Source organism: Leuciscus leuciscus, assembly GCF_965113295.1.
Source record: "Leuciscus leuciscus genome assembly, chromosome: 22".
Taxonomy (NCBI): domain Eukaryota; kingdom Metazoa; phylum Chordata; class Actinopteri; order Cypriniformes; family Leuciscidae; genus Leuciscus; species Leuciscus leuciscus.
This window is the reverse complement of record NC_138746.1, coordinates 4,606,827-4,622,124: the sequence shown is the minus strand read 5'-3', so window position 1 is coordinate 4,622,124 and position 15,298 is coordinate 4,606,827. Positions and strand designations below refer to the sequence as shown.

The following is a 15,298-nucleotide window of genomic DNA, read 5'->3' as shown; positions in this document are numbered from 1 at the left end:
AACATTTTTAATTCGTCTCTGCACATGGGATAGAACCACTGATCTATATAATGTGATTCTGATCAGTGGATAGAACGCAAGATTTTATTAAATTAAAAAAATGACAACCCACTTTCAAGCGAAGCGCTCACTTACCAACGTCTGCCTTTCAGCCAATCACTGACCGACCCTCGCGTTACGTCATTAATATTCATGATTTCCACGTTTTCACCAGTAGGAACAATAAATTCAGATTATTGTATTTTATGTATACATTATAAGGTTGATTATCTTCAATTATGTATATATGTGTACTATTTTGAATATTGTGAAAGAGAATACTCACTAGGAGTAACTGACCGACCCTCGCATTAACGCAATTGATATTCATAAGTTCCACGTTTTCACCAGGGGATTAATAAATTCAGATGATTATATTTTATATATATATAAATATATATTATAAGGTAAATTTTCTTCACTTATGTATATTTATGTACTTTTAAAATAATTTGAAAGTGAATAAAATTCAAAAATCACATGCTCTGGTTTCCAACCAATCATAAGACGAAGTGCGGCTGAGAGGTTATAAATATCAGGTGTAACCGCGGTTTGTTTGCACGTTGATGGATGAAACTCTACGGCTGACTGAATAACAATTTCCAAAACAGAAGCTCTATCGACAGGTAAAATTTCAAAGTTCTAATCTACACTTAATAGTTAACTTTCAAGTAATATTTGAGTGTTTTAACAACTTATAGCATGCGCGTGGCACACAATTCGCCCAAAGCATTTTTTTTTTTAAAAACGATGATCGGTTGCTTTCAAGTCAGTCGTGCACAAATCAATTTTATTTTGAACCAATTAGTTTCAGACTAGAGTCAATGTCATGAACATCTGTTTGACGTGATGCATTTCTTTGTGTGCATAAATAGGGAATATTAAATATGAATTAAAAACGACGAATTTGAATTGTGACTCCATGAAGTCAAATTGGACATTCGTCGAATCTACTGATAATAAACATTATTCTTTCTTAGGTTCATGCACTTTCCTGCTTTGATCAAACTTACCAGACAGCACTTCTTCCTCTTCCAATCTTGAATAATAACAATGCTTAATGGAGATTCCCCTTTTCACTTAAAACCATTATCAGTATATTCACATTTGGTGTGCTCTAAGCAGCAGTGCAATGCCAACAGCCCTGTTTACAACATACAAGTACACATTTCAAATAATGTATCCAGAGCAAAGAAGAGACACCATGATGATTCATGCCTTGATGAGATCTGCGAGACCCCCCTAAAAAAGCAGCGCATCACTAGAACATGCTCCCAAGATCTTGGATATTGTTCCTTCCTGTCTGGATCGCAGGGATCCACACCTCTACAGCCACTAACAATCACAAAGGACGTCACACCACCTCGGTCAAAGGTCAATCAATCTGTGACCCCTGTGGCGTCCACCCCTCTGTCCAAATGCAAACAGAACCATATAGATAGAGACCGGGAGAGTCTTCCCTCCCCGATACCGGTTCTGAAATGGGACAGAGAGGTTTCGTCTGCTGAGATAAAACTGTGTGCGTTCCTGAACTTCGATGCTTGCAGTTCGGTTGCTTTTGTTGGCTCTCAGGGAACTGGGAAGGGTGAGATCAGGGAGGTCTCGCAGAACGATTTTATCTCTCTTCATGAATCAAAGTCTCAAAGCGCGCCCCCAGAATCAGTTTTCCCATTGAAAGAGGAAGAAGAGCTGTTGTCGGTCTGTCAGCAGGCAGAGCCGGAGGCATCGGACCGAGACCGAAATGAAGAAAGTGCCTCAGATACGTTTGAAAGGTCGCTGCCCCTTCAGGTCCAGGTTTGAGCTCCATCTTTTATACATTTGTACCATCTTTTATACATTTGTAGCATTGCCACTGGTTTCTGTCATTATTTACTGTCCCTGATGTTGTTTCAGACCTGTTGCTTTTATTTCGCCCGTGATGGAACATAAAAAGAGAATATTTGAACAATCTTAAAGCAACTTTTTTCAATGACAGTTCATATTGGCAACATCTGGAAAGCTAAACAAACCCTTAACAGTATTTGGTAACACTTAATACAGTTCCATTAGTTAAATTAGTAACATGAAGTAGCAATGAAAAATACTTTGTTGGTGTTAATTTCAACATTTACTAATACATTATTAAAATCAAATTATCAATATTTATTAAAGGGTTAGTTCACCCAAAAATTAAAATGATGTCATTAATGACTCACCCACATGTCACTCCAAACCCGTAAGACCTCCGTTTCTCTTCTGAAGACATCTTAAGATATTTTAGATTTATTCCGAGAGCTTTCTGTCCCTCCATTGAAAGTCAATGGACGGTATACTGTTCACGTCCATAAAGGTAATAAAGACCTCATCAAAGTAGTCCATGTGACATCAGTGGGTTAGTTAGAATGTTTTGAAGCATCGAAAATACATTTTGGTCCAAAATTAACAAAAACTACGACTTTAATACTGACATAATGACATAATTTTCATTTTTGGGTGAAGTGACCCTTTAATGGATCTGAACTAACAATGAACAGTTATATTTTTATTAAATAATGATATAAAATATGAATAAATACTGTAACAATGGTATTGCTCATTGTTAATGTTATCTAATGCATTAACTAGAATTATACCATGGTCTGGGTGAATACTCGATTCTGATTGGCTGCAGGGTGTCCGTTAAAAATTGATAATGTACACCTAGGAAAGGCGTCCTTATAGTGTGTAAGTTACGTCTGGCATAGGCCTACTGCCATTGCCTGTCTTTCTGTCTTGCTTGCTTTCCTTTCAACACGTGAGTGAATGGTTGACAATATTTGCTGTAGGCCTAATAAAAACGATTTAGGAAACTATCTGTGAGTTTTGACTCTTTGAAACACAAGAGTGCGCTCGACTTAAAAAATAAAAATCCTCACGATTTTTACTCTAAAACACATTAAAGTATTATTAATTGATTAAATATTTCTTTCTTTCGTAAGTGACCATGGTATAAGCGGGTTAATGCCCTTCGAGGTGTCCATTGTCAGGTATTAATGGATAATCAGGTATTAATGAATCCGCTGCGCGTCGGACGGTTCACGCCTCGCCGTCGTCCATTAATACCTGATAATGGACACCTCGTCGGGCATTAACCCTTACGTACATAATTGTAAAGTGTTACCAAATATACCATATTCTTATGAAGCCTTATGTGAGGAAGAGACCAAATTTAAATCAGTATTCACAGTCTTTCCCTCAGCGGCAGCTCTCAAATCTCATTCATGAATATACATACTCATATTCAGTCAAGCCACATTGATGTACAGTATATAGTGCTTTATACAATACAGATTATTTCAAAGCAGCTTCACAGTAATAAGCAAGAAAATAACACTAATAGAGCAAAGTTCTTAAATTATGAAATAAATACGGTTTCAACTCTAAAACGACAATAGTATAATTATTCAGCTCAATTTAGTTCGGTGTTGATTCCGTTTAGTTCTATAAACAATGTCAGTGTTGCAATCAAGTACTCGACACAAATGCCCATCTCTAGTCACTATGAACTCTCGTTGTATGCAAAAGAGCTGCGTAAAGTGTCTTCAGAGTGTATAAAAGAATGACAGAATTGCCATGAACAGATGTTACTCATCTGCACTGTGTACTCCTACTTTTCCCACTGAGCAGGTGAAATCTAAAGTGGTGGTTCCGGACACGAAGACCACCTGCAAACCAGTGGTGTTGTATAGTGAAGAGGAGTGGGAGAGAAACAAGAGAAAATATGTGGACTTGGTGATGAGACACATGAAAGAGGAGGAAGGAGCAGAAAACGGTATCACGCTTTACCAAACTATCATACATATGTGTGTTTTTCCAGGAGTGTACCAAACCTGTAAGTGCTGCAGGAATTGTTTTTTTGTAGGCCTGGACACATTAGCATTATGTTTCCATAATCCCAAAGTCAATGAATGGATTTTTGTGGTTAAATGCATGAAATAAGGTGTATGTGGTTACTTGTTGACAGGCTTGTCGTGTTCACACTCTTGCAAACTATTCTAAATCAAACTTTAAAGATCTAAAATTTGAAATAAAGATTGAAATAGTTTTTGGAAGCTTAATGGTGGTGACTTTGAAGTCATGCGACCGTGCTGTAATTCGTTTATACGCAGCTTAACTTTAGCTTTTTACTTCTGGTAATTGTATTTAGGCTTTAACATTCACAATAGTTGTCTGTGTTCACACTTTGAGAAGTCGGACTACTAAAGATCACTTATCTTCATATCAGACTAAGTTGAGAAGGTGTTTTGGTATTACTGCAGCATGCTTTCCACTGCAGAAACATGAATGTGATATGAAGGACGCTGTTGATTAGTGTTGTGACGTGTGTGTTTGGCAGGTGCGATCACTGAGCTTCATTCTTTGATGAACTCCATTGCTAATCGGAAAACTGGAAGGAACGACCCACGCTGGCAACACCCTTCAGATCTCACTCGCAAGTAAATGTCACAAAACCTGTCATGAACATGTTACACCCCAAAATCAAAAGAAGTTATGTTTTGAAAATAGAAAATGCAGCCTTTTTGAAATTTGAAATAAATAAATGTAATAGGAAAATAAAGGAATGAATGACTTGATAAAACAAATACATTAAAATATTTTTTCGAATAAAATTCTAAATTTATTTTATTACTTTTTATAACTTTCTGTATTTATTTGTATTTATGACTTTTTTATTATTTACTTCAAATTTTTTTTATATTTGTATTTATTCATTCGTCCATTTTTATATTTCTTTATTTCCGTATTTATTTATGTAGAAAGTTTTCATGACAATTAAGCACATTTTACACCGTTATCATTATCATACTGTGTCTGGACGTTTTATGAGGGGGTACAACCAAATATAGATTACATTCTGTATTAACAAATGTAGAAGTCACATGAAAGAATGTGTAAACTTGACTTTAAAGGGATAGTTCACCCAAAAATGAAACATTTGTCATTACTCACCCTCACGTCGTTCCAAACCCGTAAGACTTTTGTTCATCTTCGGTAGACAGATGAAGATCTTTCTGTCCCTTCATTGACAGCTACAAAACTACCACTTTAAAAAAAAAGTTCACAAAGAGATCGTAAAACTAATCCATGCGAGTTTAGTCCAAATTTTCTGAAGAGACTCGAATCACTTTGTATGATGAACAGATTGAATTTAGGCTTCTATTCACATATAAACATTGAGCAGTGAATAAAAACAGAAGCTCAACCGAACCTACTTGACACATGAGAACAAGCTTCATTGGTTCTTGTAGCAGCTCAAACGTGCTGCGTAACACAAGAATGAACCTCATTGGTTCTTGTAGAAGCTCAAACGTGCTGTGTAACACGAGAGTGAACCTCATTGGTTCTTGTAGAACCTCTCACGTGATGCCTAACATGAGAATGAACCTCATTGGTTCTTGCTGAAGCTCAAACGTGCTGTGTAACACGAGAATGAACCTCATTGGTTCTTGCTGAAGCTCAAACGTGCTGTTACACGAGAATGTACCTCATTGGTTCTTGTAGAACCTCTCACGTGATGCCTAACATGAGAATGAACCTCATTGGTTCTTGCTGAAGCTCAAACGTGCTGCGTAACACGAGAATGAACCTCATTGGTTCTTGCTGAAGCTCAAACGTGCTGTTACACGAGAATGAACCTCATTGGTTCTTGCTGAAGCTCAAACGTGCTGTGTAACACGAGAATGAACCTCATTGGTTCTTGCTGAAGCTCAAACGTGCTGCGTAACACGAGAGTGAACCTCATTGGTTCTTGCTGAAGCTCAAACGTGCTGCGTAACACGAGAATGAACCTCATTGGTTCTTGCTGAAGCTCAAACGTGCTGTTACACGAGATTGAACCTCATTGGTTCTTGTAGAAGCTCAAACGTGCTGCTTAACACGAAAATGAACCTCATTGGTTCTTGTAGAAGCTCAAACGTGCTGCGTAACATGAGAATGAACCTCATTGGTTCTTGCTGAAGCTCAAACGTGCTGCGTAACACGAGAATGAACCTCATTGGTTCTTGCTGAAGCTCAAACGTGCTGCTTAACACGAAAATGAACCTCATTGGTTCTTGTAGAAGCTCAAACGTGCTGCTTAACACGAAAATGAACCTCATTGGTTCTTGCTGAAGCTCAAACGTGCTGCGTAACACGAGAATGAACCTCATTGGTTCTTGCTGAAGCTCAAACGTGCTGTTACACGAGATTGAACCTCATTGGTTCTTGTAGAAGCTCAAACGTGCTGCTTAACACGAAAATGAACCTCATTGGTTCTTGTAGAAGCTGAAACGTGCTGCCTAACACGAGAGTGAACCTCATTGGTTCTTGTAGAACCTCTCACGTGATGCCTAACATGAGAATGAACCTCATTGGTTCTTGCTGAAGCTCAAACGTGCTGTGTAACACGAGAATGAACCTCATTGGTTCTTGCTGAAGCTCAAACGTGCTGTTACATGAGAATGAACCTCATTGGTTCTTGCTGAAGCTCAAACGTGCTGTGTAACATGAGAATGAACCTCATTGGTTCTTGCTGAAGCTCAAACGTGCTGCGTAACACGAGAATGAACCTCATTGGTTCTTGCTGAAGCTCAAACGTGCTGTTACACGAGATTGAACCTCATTGGTTCTTGTAGAAGCTCAAACGTGCTGCTTAACACGAAAATGAACCTCATTGGTTCTTGTAGAAGCTCAAACGTGCTGCGTAACATGAGAATGAACCTCATTGGTTCTTGCTGAAGCTCAAACGTGCTGTGTAACATGAGAGTGAACCTCATTGGTTCTTGCTGAAGCTCAAACGTGCTGTTACACGAGATTGAACCTCATTGGTTCTTGTAGAAGCTCAAACGTGCTGCTTAACACGAAAATGAACCTCATTGGTTCTTGTAGAAGCTCAAACGTGCTGCGTAACATGAGAATGAACCTCATTGGTTCTTGTAGAAGCTCTCACGTGATGCATAACACGAGAATGAACCTCATTGGTTCTTGCTGAAGCTCAAACATGCTGTGTAACACGAGAGTGAACCTTACTGGTTCTTGCAGAAGCTCAAACATGCTGTGTAACACGAGAGTGAACCTTACTGGTTCTTGCAGAAGCTCAAACGTGATGCATAACACGAGAATGAACCTCATTGGTTCTTGCTGAAGCTCTCACGTGCTGTGTAACATGAGAATGAACCTCATTGGTTCTTGCTGAAGCTCTCACGTGATGCCTAACACGAGAATGAACCTCATTGGTTCTTGTAGAAGCTCTCACGTGATGCATAACACGAGAATGAACCTCATTGGTTCTTGCTAAAGCGCTCTCACGTGCTGCGTAACATGAGAATGAACCTCATTGGTTCTTGCTGAAGCTCAAACATGCTGTGTAACACGAGAGTGAACCTCATTGGTACTTGCAGAAGCTCAAACATGCTGTGTAACACGAGAGTGAACCTTACTGGTTCTTGCAGAAGCTCAAACGTGATGCCTAACACGAGAATGAACCTCATTGGTTCTTGCTGAAGCTCTCACGTGATGCATAACATGAGAATGAACCTCATTGGTTCTTGCTGAAGCTCTCACGTGATGCATAACACGAGAATGAACCTCATTGGTTCTTGCTGAAGCTCTCACGTGATGCATAACATGAGAATGAACCTCATTGGTTCTTGCTGAAGCTCTCACGTGCTGCGTAACATGAGAATGAACCTCATTGGTTCTTGCTGAAGCTCAAACATGCTGTGTAACACGAGAGTGAACCTTACTGGTTCTTGCAGAAGCTCAAACATGCTGTGTAACACGAGAGTGAACCTTACTGGTTCTTGCAGAAGCTCAAACATGCTGTGTAACACGAGAGTGAACCTCATTGGTTCTTGTAGAAGCTCTCACGTGATGCATAACACGAGAATGAACCTCATTGGTTCTTGCTGAAGCTCTCACGTGATGCATAACACGAGAATGAACCTCATTGGTTCTTGCTGAAGCTCTCACGTGCTGCGTAACATGAGAATGAACCTCATTGGTTCTTGCTGAAGCTCAAACATGCTGTGTAACACGAGAGTGAACCTTACTGGTTCTTGCAGAAGCTCAAACATGCTGTGTAACACGAGAGTGAACCTTACTGGTTCTTGCAGAAGCTCAAACGTGATGCATAACACGAGAATGAACCTCATTGGTTCTTGCTGAAGCTCTCACGTGATGCATAACACGAGAATGAACCTCATTGGTTCTTGCTGAAGCTCTCACGTGATGCATAACACGAGAATGAACCTCATTGGTTCTTGCTGAAGCTCTCACGTGAATGCATAACACGAGAATGAACCTCATTGGTTCTTGCTAAAGCGCTCTCACGTGCTGCGTAACATGAGAATGAACCTCATTGGTTCTTGCTGAAGCTCAAACATGCTGTGTAACACGAGAGTGAACCTCATTGGTACTTGCAGAAGCTCAAACATGCTGTGTAACACGAGAGTGAACCTTACTGGTTCTTGCAGAAGCTCAAACGTGATGCCTAACACGAGAATGAACCTCATTGGTTCTTGCTGAAGCTCTCACGTGATGCATAACATGAGAATGAACCTCATTGGTTCTTGCTGAAGCTCTCACGTGATGCATAACACGAGAATGAACCTCATTGGTTCTTGCTGAAGCTCTCACGTGATGCATAACATGAGAATGAACCTCATTGGTTCTTGCTGAAGCTCTCACGTGCTGCGTAACATGAGAATGAACCTCATTGGTTCTTGCTGAAGCTCAAACATGCTGTGTAACACGAGAGTGAACCTTACTGGTTCTTGCAGAAGCTCAAACATGCTGTGTAACACGAGAGTGAACCTTACTGGTTCTTGCAGAAGCTCAAACATGCTGTGTAACACGAGAGTGAACCTTACTGGTTCTTGCAGAAGCTCAAACATGCTGTGTAACACGAGAGTGAACCTTACTGGTTCTTGCAGAAGCTCAAACGTGATGCCTAACACGAGAATGAACCTCATTGGTTCTTGCTGAAGCTCTTACGTGATGCATAACACGAGAATGAACCTCATTGGTTCTTGCTGAAGCTCTCACGTGCTGCGTAACATGAGAATGAACCTCATTGGTTCTTGCTGAAGCTCAAACGTGCTGTGTAACACGAGAGTGAACCTTACTGGTACTTGCAGAAGCTCAAACATGCTGTGTAACACGAGAGTGAACCTTACTGGTTCTTGCAGAAGCTCAAACGTGATGCATAACATGAGAATGAACCTCATTGGTTCTTGCTGAAGCTCTCACGTGATGCCTAACACGAGAATGAACCTCATTGGTTCTTGCTGAAGCTCTCACGTGATGCATAACATGAGAATGAACCTCATTGGTTCTTGCTGAAGCTCTCACGTGATGCCTAACACGAGAATGAACCTCATTGGTTCTTGCTGAAGCTCTCACGTGCTGCGTAACATGAGAATGAACCTCATTGGTTCTTGCTGAAGCTCAAACATGCTGTGTAACACGAGAGTGAACCTTACTGGTTCTTGCAGAAGCTCAAACATGCTGTGTAACACGAGAGTGAACCTTACTGGTTCTTGCAGAAGCTCAAACATGCTGTGTAACACGAGAGTGAACCTTACTGGTTCTTGCAGAAGCTCAAACATGCTGTGTAACACGAGAGTGAACCTTACTGGTTCTTGCAGAAGCTCAAACGTGATGCCTAACACGAGAATGAATCTAAATGGTTCTGGCACATCAAGTGAGCCTTTGAGCTTCTGTTTAACTGATGTGTGAGTTGATGAATATTTATGTGAAATAAAAGCCTAAATTCAATCTGTTTATCAAATAAAGTGATCATGTCTCTTCAGAAAATTGACTAAACCGCTCAATTCATATGGATTAGTTTTACAATCTCTTTATGAACTTTAAGTGTCGAAGTGTTAGATGTTTAGCTGTCAATGGAAGGACATAAAGCTCTCAGATTTCATCTAACACGTCTTCATTTGTGTTCCCGAAGATGAATGAAAGTCCGGGTTTGGAACGACATGAGGGCGAGTAATTAATGACAGAAGTTTCATTTTTGGGTGAGAAATCTCTTTAAAGTGACTTTGAATCTTGGTTTGAATCTTAAGGATCGTATGTTTAGCTTCTTGATTTAGTCTTTGTAGCCAGATTTTTTTATTCTCATTTCTTATGTAGTCTTAACATATTCTTGCCAAGAAGTGCCCACTTAGACAGGAAGAGAACATCTGATGTAAAGTACGGCCGTTTCTCAATATGCGTTCTTGTCTGTACTAGGGCTGTCACTTTTTATTCGATATTCGGTTATGCATTCGAACATGACGTGAAATATTCGAAATCGAACTATAAATAAACTATCCGGTTTTTAAAGTGCCATGTTTTGTGCATTTTTTACAGTCTATGATTAGACAGTTTGCTTTTTATTTTATTGTTTGGCATCTCATCCAGTAGCGGCCGCTCTAAACGTATTGTAGCGTAGGCCCATGACCAAATCAAGCGAATAATAGCCAGCTTGTTTTGAAAATGGAAGATAACGACAAGACTAAAGAGACCGCGCTGTAATTCCTGCCTATCTCACACACACACACACACACACACACACACACGACCCACAGAAAAGACGCGTGTCAGTATCGAGTTCTCTTTCGGGCTTGAACAAACCATAACACACACATTATGCCAAATGTCCGTTTTGTCGAGTGTCCTCATAAGAGCAGTCTTAAATTATTTAAATAAAGTCTTAAAATGAACGTAGAGATTTGTGAGAAAATGGGACGCGTGTCAGATCGCGTCTCTGTCCGCAGCGGCTGGTCTTAAAGTGTCATTAATGTTAATCAAAGAACAAAGGTAAGATAGTAAATTACTCACTCAGACCCGGCGCCAGGAGGATTATTATACCGGTAGCCTAATCATGAATGCACTCCGCTATCTTTTAACATATCTCCGGCGAACGGCTTTTTCACGCAAAAGAAAACCTCTTCATGATGCGCACGACCATGTGGCGTTTCTTGATGGATCGAGTTGTTCGTTAACTTCATTTGACATTTTACTCGTAGATGTTCGAATATATTCGAATACATTGCTTGATATTCAATATCCGTTCGGATTTGATTTTTCTCAAAAGTGACAGCCCTAGTCTGTACTTGTGTTCTTGTGGACTTGTGAAACGTCATCAATCGCTGCCCAAGTACTGTTCCAATTCAAAGTTCACATCTAGCGAAGTCCAGTTCAAATCCCCGGATGTGTTCTTGATCCGCCCCTTTTACCGAGGATGCATCCAGAGATGACTTGTGCGGACTTGAGAAAGCCAGGTATCCCAGAATAGAGCTGAAGATCTTTGCCCGAACCCGACGGGACCCGACGGGTTTGGTCGGGTTCGGTCTTAATTTCTATTATTTTACACGGGCTCGGGCCGGGCTCGGGCTCGCGCTTCGGGTTGCGTGGTAAATGAGCGGTCAGGTGATGTGTTTAGATTAGCGTGAAAATGGATCTTGAGGAGGTGAAATGGAGGCTGGTCTCTGGAGGACTTATTTTATTTCTTTGTTCCAACTTCCAAGTGGCCTCTAGCCTCCGTTAGTCATGAATAAATGATGTTAAAAAATGTATAAATTACTCCTTTTTTTTACGAAAGACAAAGCTGTGTGCGTGCGGCGCAGTCTCTTTTTTCCTTTCTCTCCCTTTTCCGCCGAGTGGTGCGTGTGCCGGCTCGCGGTGTGAAGCGCGTGTCCGCGCTATTCTCCGACACTCTTATCACTGCTGATAGACGGCCTTTTGGACAGTCGGGCTGTAAACGGGTTCGGGCTTTTAAAAAGCTGTCAATCAAAATGTACTTGTCGGGCTCGGGCCAAACTCTGTCGGGCTCGGGCCTTTTCGGGCCGAACTTTTAAGGCCCGATTACAGCTCTATCCCAGAATGCATCTCACAACAACCAGCAAGCGTCAATAGCAGAGGAGAAACCCCGCGTAATTTAAAAATACTGCTGTTATTGCGTCACGAAATGTAGTTTTAAGAGTTTTTCAGGCGAGAATATTGTTGTTTAAAGCTCAAATCTTTGGTTTATTTATAAAGATAGCGCCTATTTCATTTGAAAATTTGTGAGATCCAGGCAATCGGACGCTCAGCGCTCATGTACCCCGCCGAGAACAGCCTTTCCTCGGTTAGTGCTGCTGACGTTTGCCGCTGGCTCGGATGTCTCTAGTCTAGTGGTTTAACATGAGATATAAATCGTCTTGTGTATATCTAACGGGCTATTTATTTATTTTATTTGTCTCATTAATCTATCATTTGTTCCCTGGCAAAAAGTTTTAGCTGAGGGCAAAGTGAAGTTTCATAGCTTTATATATTTAGTCTATTTAACTTTAACGTTGTAGCCTAGAGAGCTGACTTATGTTTGACTGAATCGTTTGCTTTATTATTGTATAGCTTCTTATACCTTTTAGGCTACTTATACTTTTATAATGGCTATTATTGATCATTAAAACGGACATTTAACAAAAAAGGTTGTCATTATATTTTATATATTTAAAACATATAAAATACTTTATTATACATGTTGCCTACATTCTCTTCACTGTATGTACATATATAATAAAATAAAATGACACAACCCTGTCTCTTTTTGTTAAATGTCAGTTTTAATGATCAATATTCTTTTTTTATTATCTAAAATGAAAACAAAAAGAGTCAGGGTTGTGTTTTATATTTCGTGTTGTTATAAATATATGCAGTGAAGATAATCAATTGCGTTGCCTGATCCACATTTGTGTGGCCATTAATATGTTTAAGATTTTTTTTTTATGAAAATGAAAATAGGCAGAGTGGTGGTTTATAACATATTTAGTTTTATTGTAGCCTAAATATACATAAAGAGATAACCGGAGTAGCCAGAGCGAGCTGAGTGACGCTATCAAGTACGCCGCTGTCACATTTGCAGAATTATCAGACTTGAGTCCTTCCGTCCTCGGGAGTTCGTTCTCCTGAGTCGAACTTGTCAAGTCCGACCTACCAAGGACTCAAGTCCGAAGTTTACGTACTTGGTATTGAGAAACGGCCTACATGTTAAGTGACCAGCCTCAGTTCATTTTGTTTTTGTCTATTAATGCAGTCCCTCCTCTAGGGGGAGCCTTCAAACTGCTCAAATGTGCAACCAGAGGCTGTTCTATTTGAATGGAAATCAATAGAGAAGCACCAGATTTCATTTTTGTCAGGAATGAAAATGCGGCTGTGATGTATAGAAATTTCAGAAAAACTCTAAAATAATTAACTTTTATTATAGAAGTTAATAGTTCAAACAATCAAGGGATTATGGAAATGTGTGTAAACTTGGTGATTAGAATTTCTGTGCATCCATGACTAATGACTCGCAGGTAATATCTCACAGAAAGAAATCAAAGCAGCATATACAGTTCTGCTTATGAATATTTAATTAGGTGTAGGTAAACCTGCAGTTCTACAGTCTTCCTTCAGTCATTGTGTTGTGTGCTTTTTTTCTTCTCCATTTGTTTGTAGGAATTTCCGTAAGTCGCGTCTCAAAGGTCCATCAGTCTCCCTTGACGAGTGGCAGAAAAGAAACCACCTTGCCTATCGACGCTTTGTTAATGTGCCAGACATTTTCCGCAGAAGCCCAGTGCTCTGATTTATTTATTTGTTTTTATTGTTATATATATTTGTTGTCATTTCATATATTTGCTCTTTGTCATTGTTATAAAGGTGAGGATCATTGGTTCATGCTGCTGGTTAGTTGCTCACTGAGAAGTCTGATCTGCTTTTGTGTGTTTATTTGTGATTTCACAGTGTGTGGTGTGCATTTGTACTGCATGTTTCATCTGGTGTTGGGCTAATTATCTATCTCTATATATATATATATATATTGATGTAAGTGTGTGTGTGTGAATTTGCATGATCTGTATTCTCAGTTGAGTTTAGTCCTTTACATCAACCAGCACTTATTCACCTTGGTACTTACAGCTAATATAGTTTGTTTCAATAGCTAGACAAATTTGTCTAATTTACTAAAGCTGAATGTTTGATTCGTTTCCTTTCCCCTCCCTTGTACAGTACATTCAGTTATATGGTTGTACATAATTCATTTTGCTTTGTCGAGGGAAAACATTTCTTTAACTTTTCTGTGAAGAATTGCAATTCCATTTTTTTTTAGCATTAAATGCATATAAATGGGCACATAGATAAAAGATTTTATATTTTGTAAGCAGGAAAATGTCCTTCCTTAGAGAAACAATGATGTTCGACTGAATGTTGTGATCTTTCGATTGGTTTTGTTCATTTGTTACATTGCTTACAGTTTTATAACCTTTATACATTTAAATAAATAAAAAAAATACTTTATTTGTCTGTCTGTCTCTCTATCTCTCTCTTAGCATTATTCCTGCTCATTTGCAGGGTCCGCTTTACACGCAACACTGGTAAATTTAAAATATAAATCTTATCTTTAAATCAATGCTTCTGATAGTCAATGACATGATCCTTTAAATTTATTTAGATTTTTGGTCCTTTTTGTTCTTAAAGTTACTTTGTAAGTCAGACATTTCTGAATGTTTATCTTTTTTTTTTTTTTTACTCAGTCATGCAAGCTATTTATCAACAGAACTGTTAGCAGTACAAGCTTAACTTTGTTCTTTTTTCTTTGGTCTATATATTCCGTTTCCTGTACAGGTCGTAAGTAAAAAATTATTGTAATATAAAAGAAAAAAAATGGAAATAAAATATGTGGGAATGTCAAAAATATCACTTCAGTTCCCATTTGTTTTCAGTCTGCCTTTACAAACGAGTAAATCTATAGATGACATACAGAATTCATTGGGGAAAAAGGCATCTGGCATCAACAATCATTTGAAGTCCCAATTTATACACTGAAAAATGTATATTATAAATCTAAAAATTATTTTCTATTAAGTTGTGTGTGTATAGATATATATATAAAAATTCATATTTATTTGTATTTTAGTCAATTTAATAGATTAATATCTAGCTGTTTTTTAAAACTGTTTTAATTTATCTATTTTAATCTAATTTATAACATCGTGACACATATGCATACTATAATGAAAAATTTGTGATATGTACTTGTGATGCTTGCAAAGTTATTTTGTCGGAATTACTTTTGCATGTGTTTAATGGTGTAACTATGGTATTTACCAGCAGGGGCTTAATTGTTGACGCAGACCCGACAAAGAATGCGTAAAGTAATTACCAGAGCTTCTCAGTGATTATAGTGCCATCTCAGTAATCATTACAGACAATGTAGGTAAAGATTACAGTGACTTTTACCTTCTGTAAA

General features: G+C 38.8%; 1 protein-coding gene across 1 annotated transcript; it reads left to right on the top strand.

Moving 5' to 3' along the window:
• The first annotated feature begins 566 nt into the window (after positions 1 to 566).
• On the top strand, positions 567 to 14,262 carry kop (askopos). The gene is made up of 5 exons (XM_082153465.1): positions 567 to 665; positions 1,020 to 1,833; positions 3,685 to 3,829; positions 4,394 to 4,493; positions 13,510 to 14,262. Exons 2-5 carry the CDS (start codon positions 1,093 to 1,095, stop codon positions 13,634 to 13,636), a joined length of 1,113 nt encoding a protein of 370 aa, XP_082009591.1. The 5' UTR covers positions 567 to 665; positions 1,020 to 1,092; the 3' UTR covers positions 13,637 to 14,262.
• The last annotated feature ends 1,036 nt before the right edge of the window (positions 14,263 to 15,298 follow it).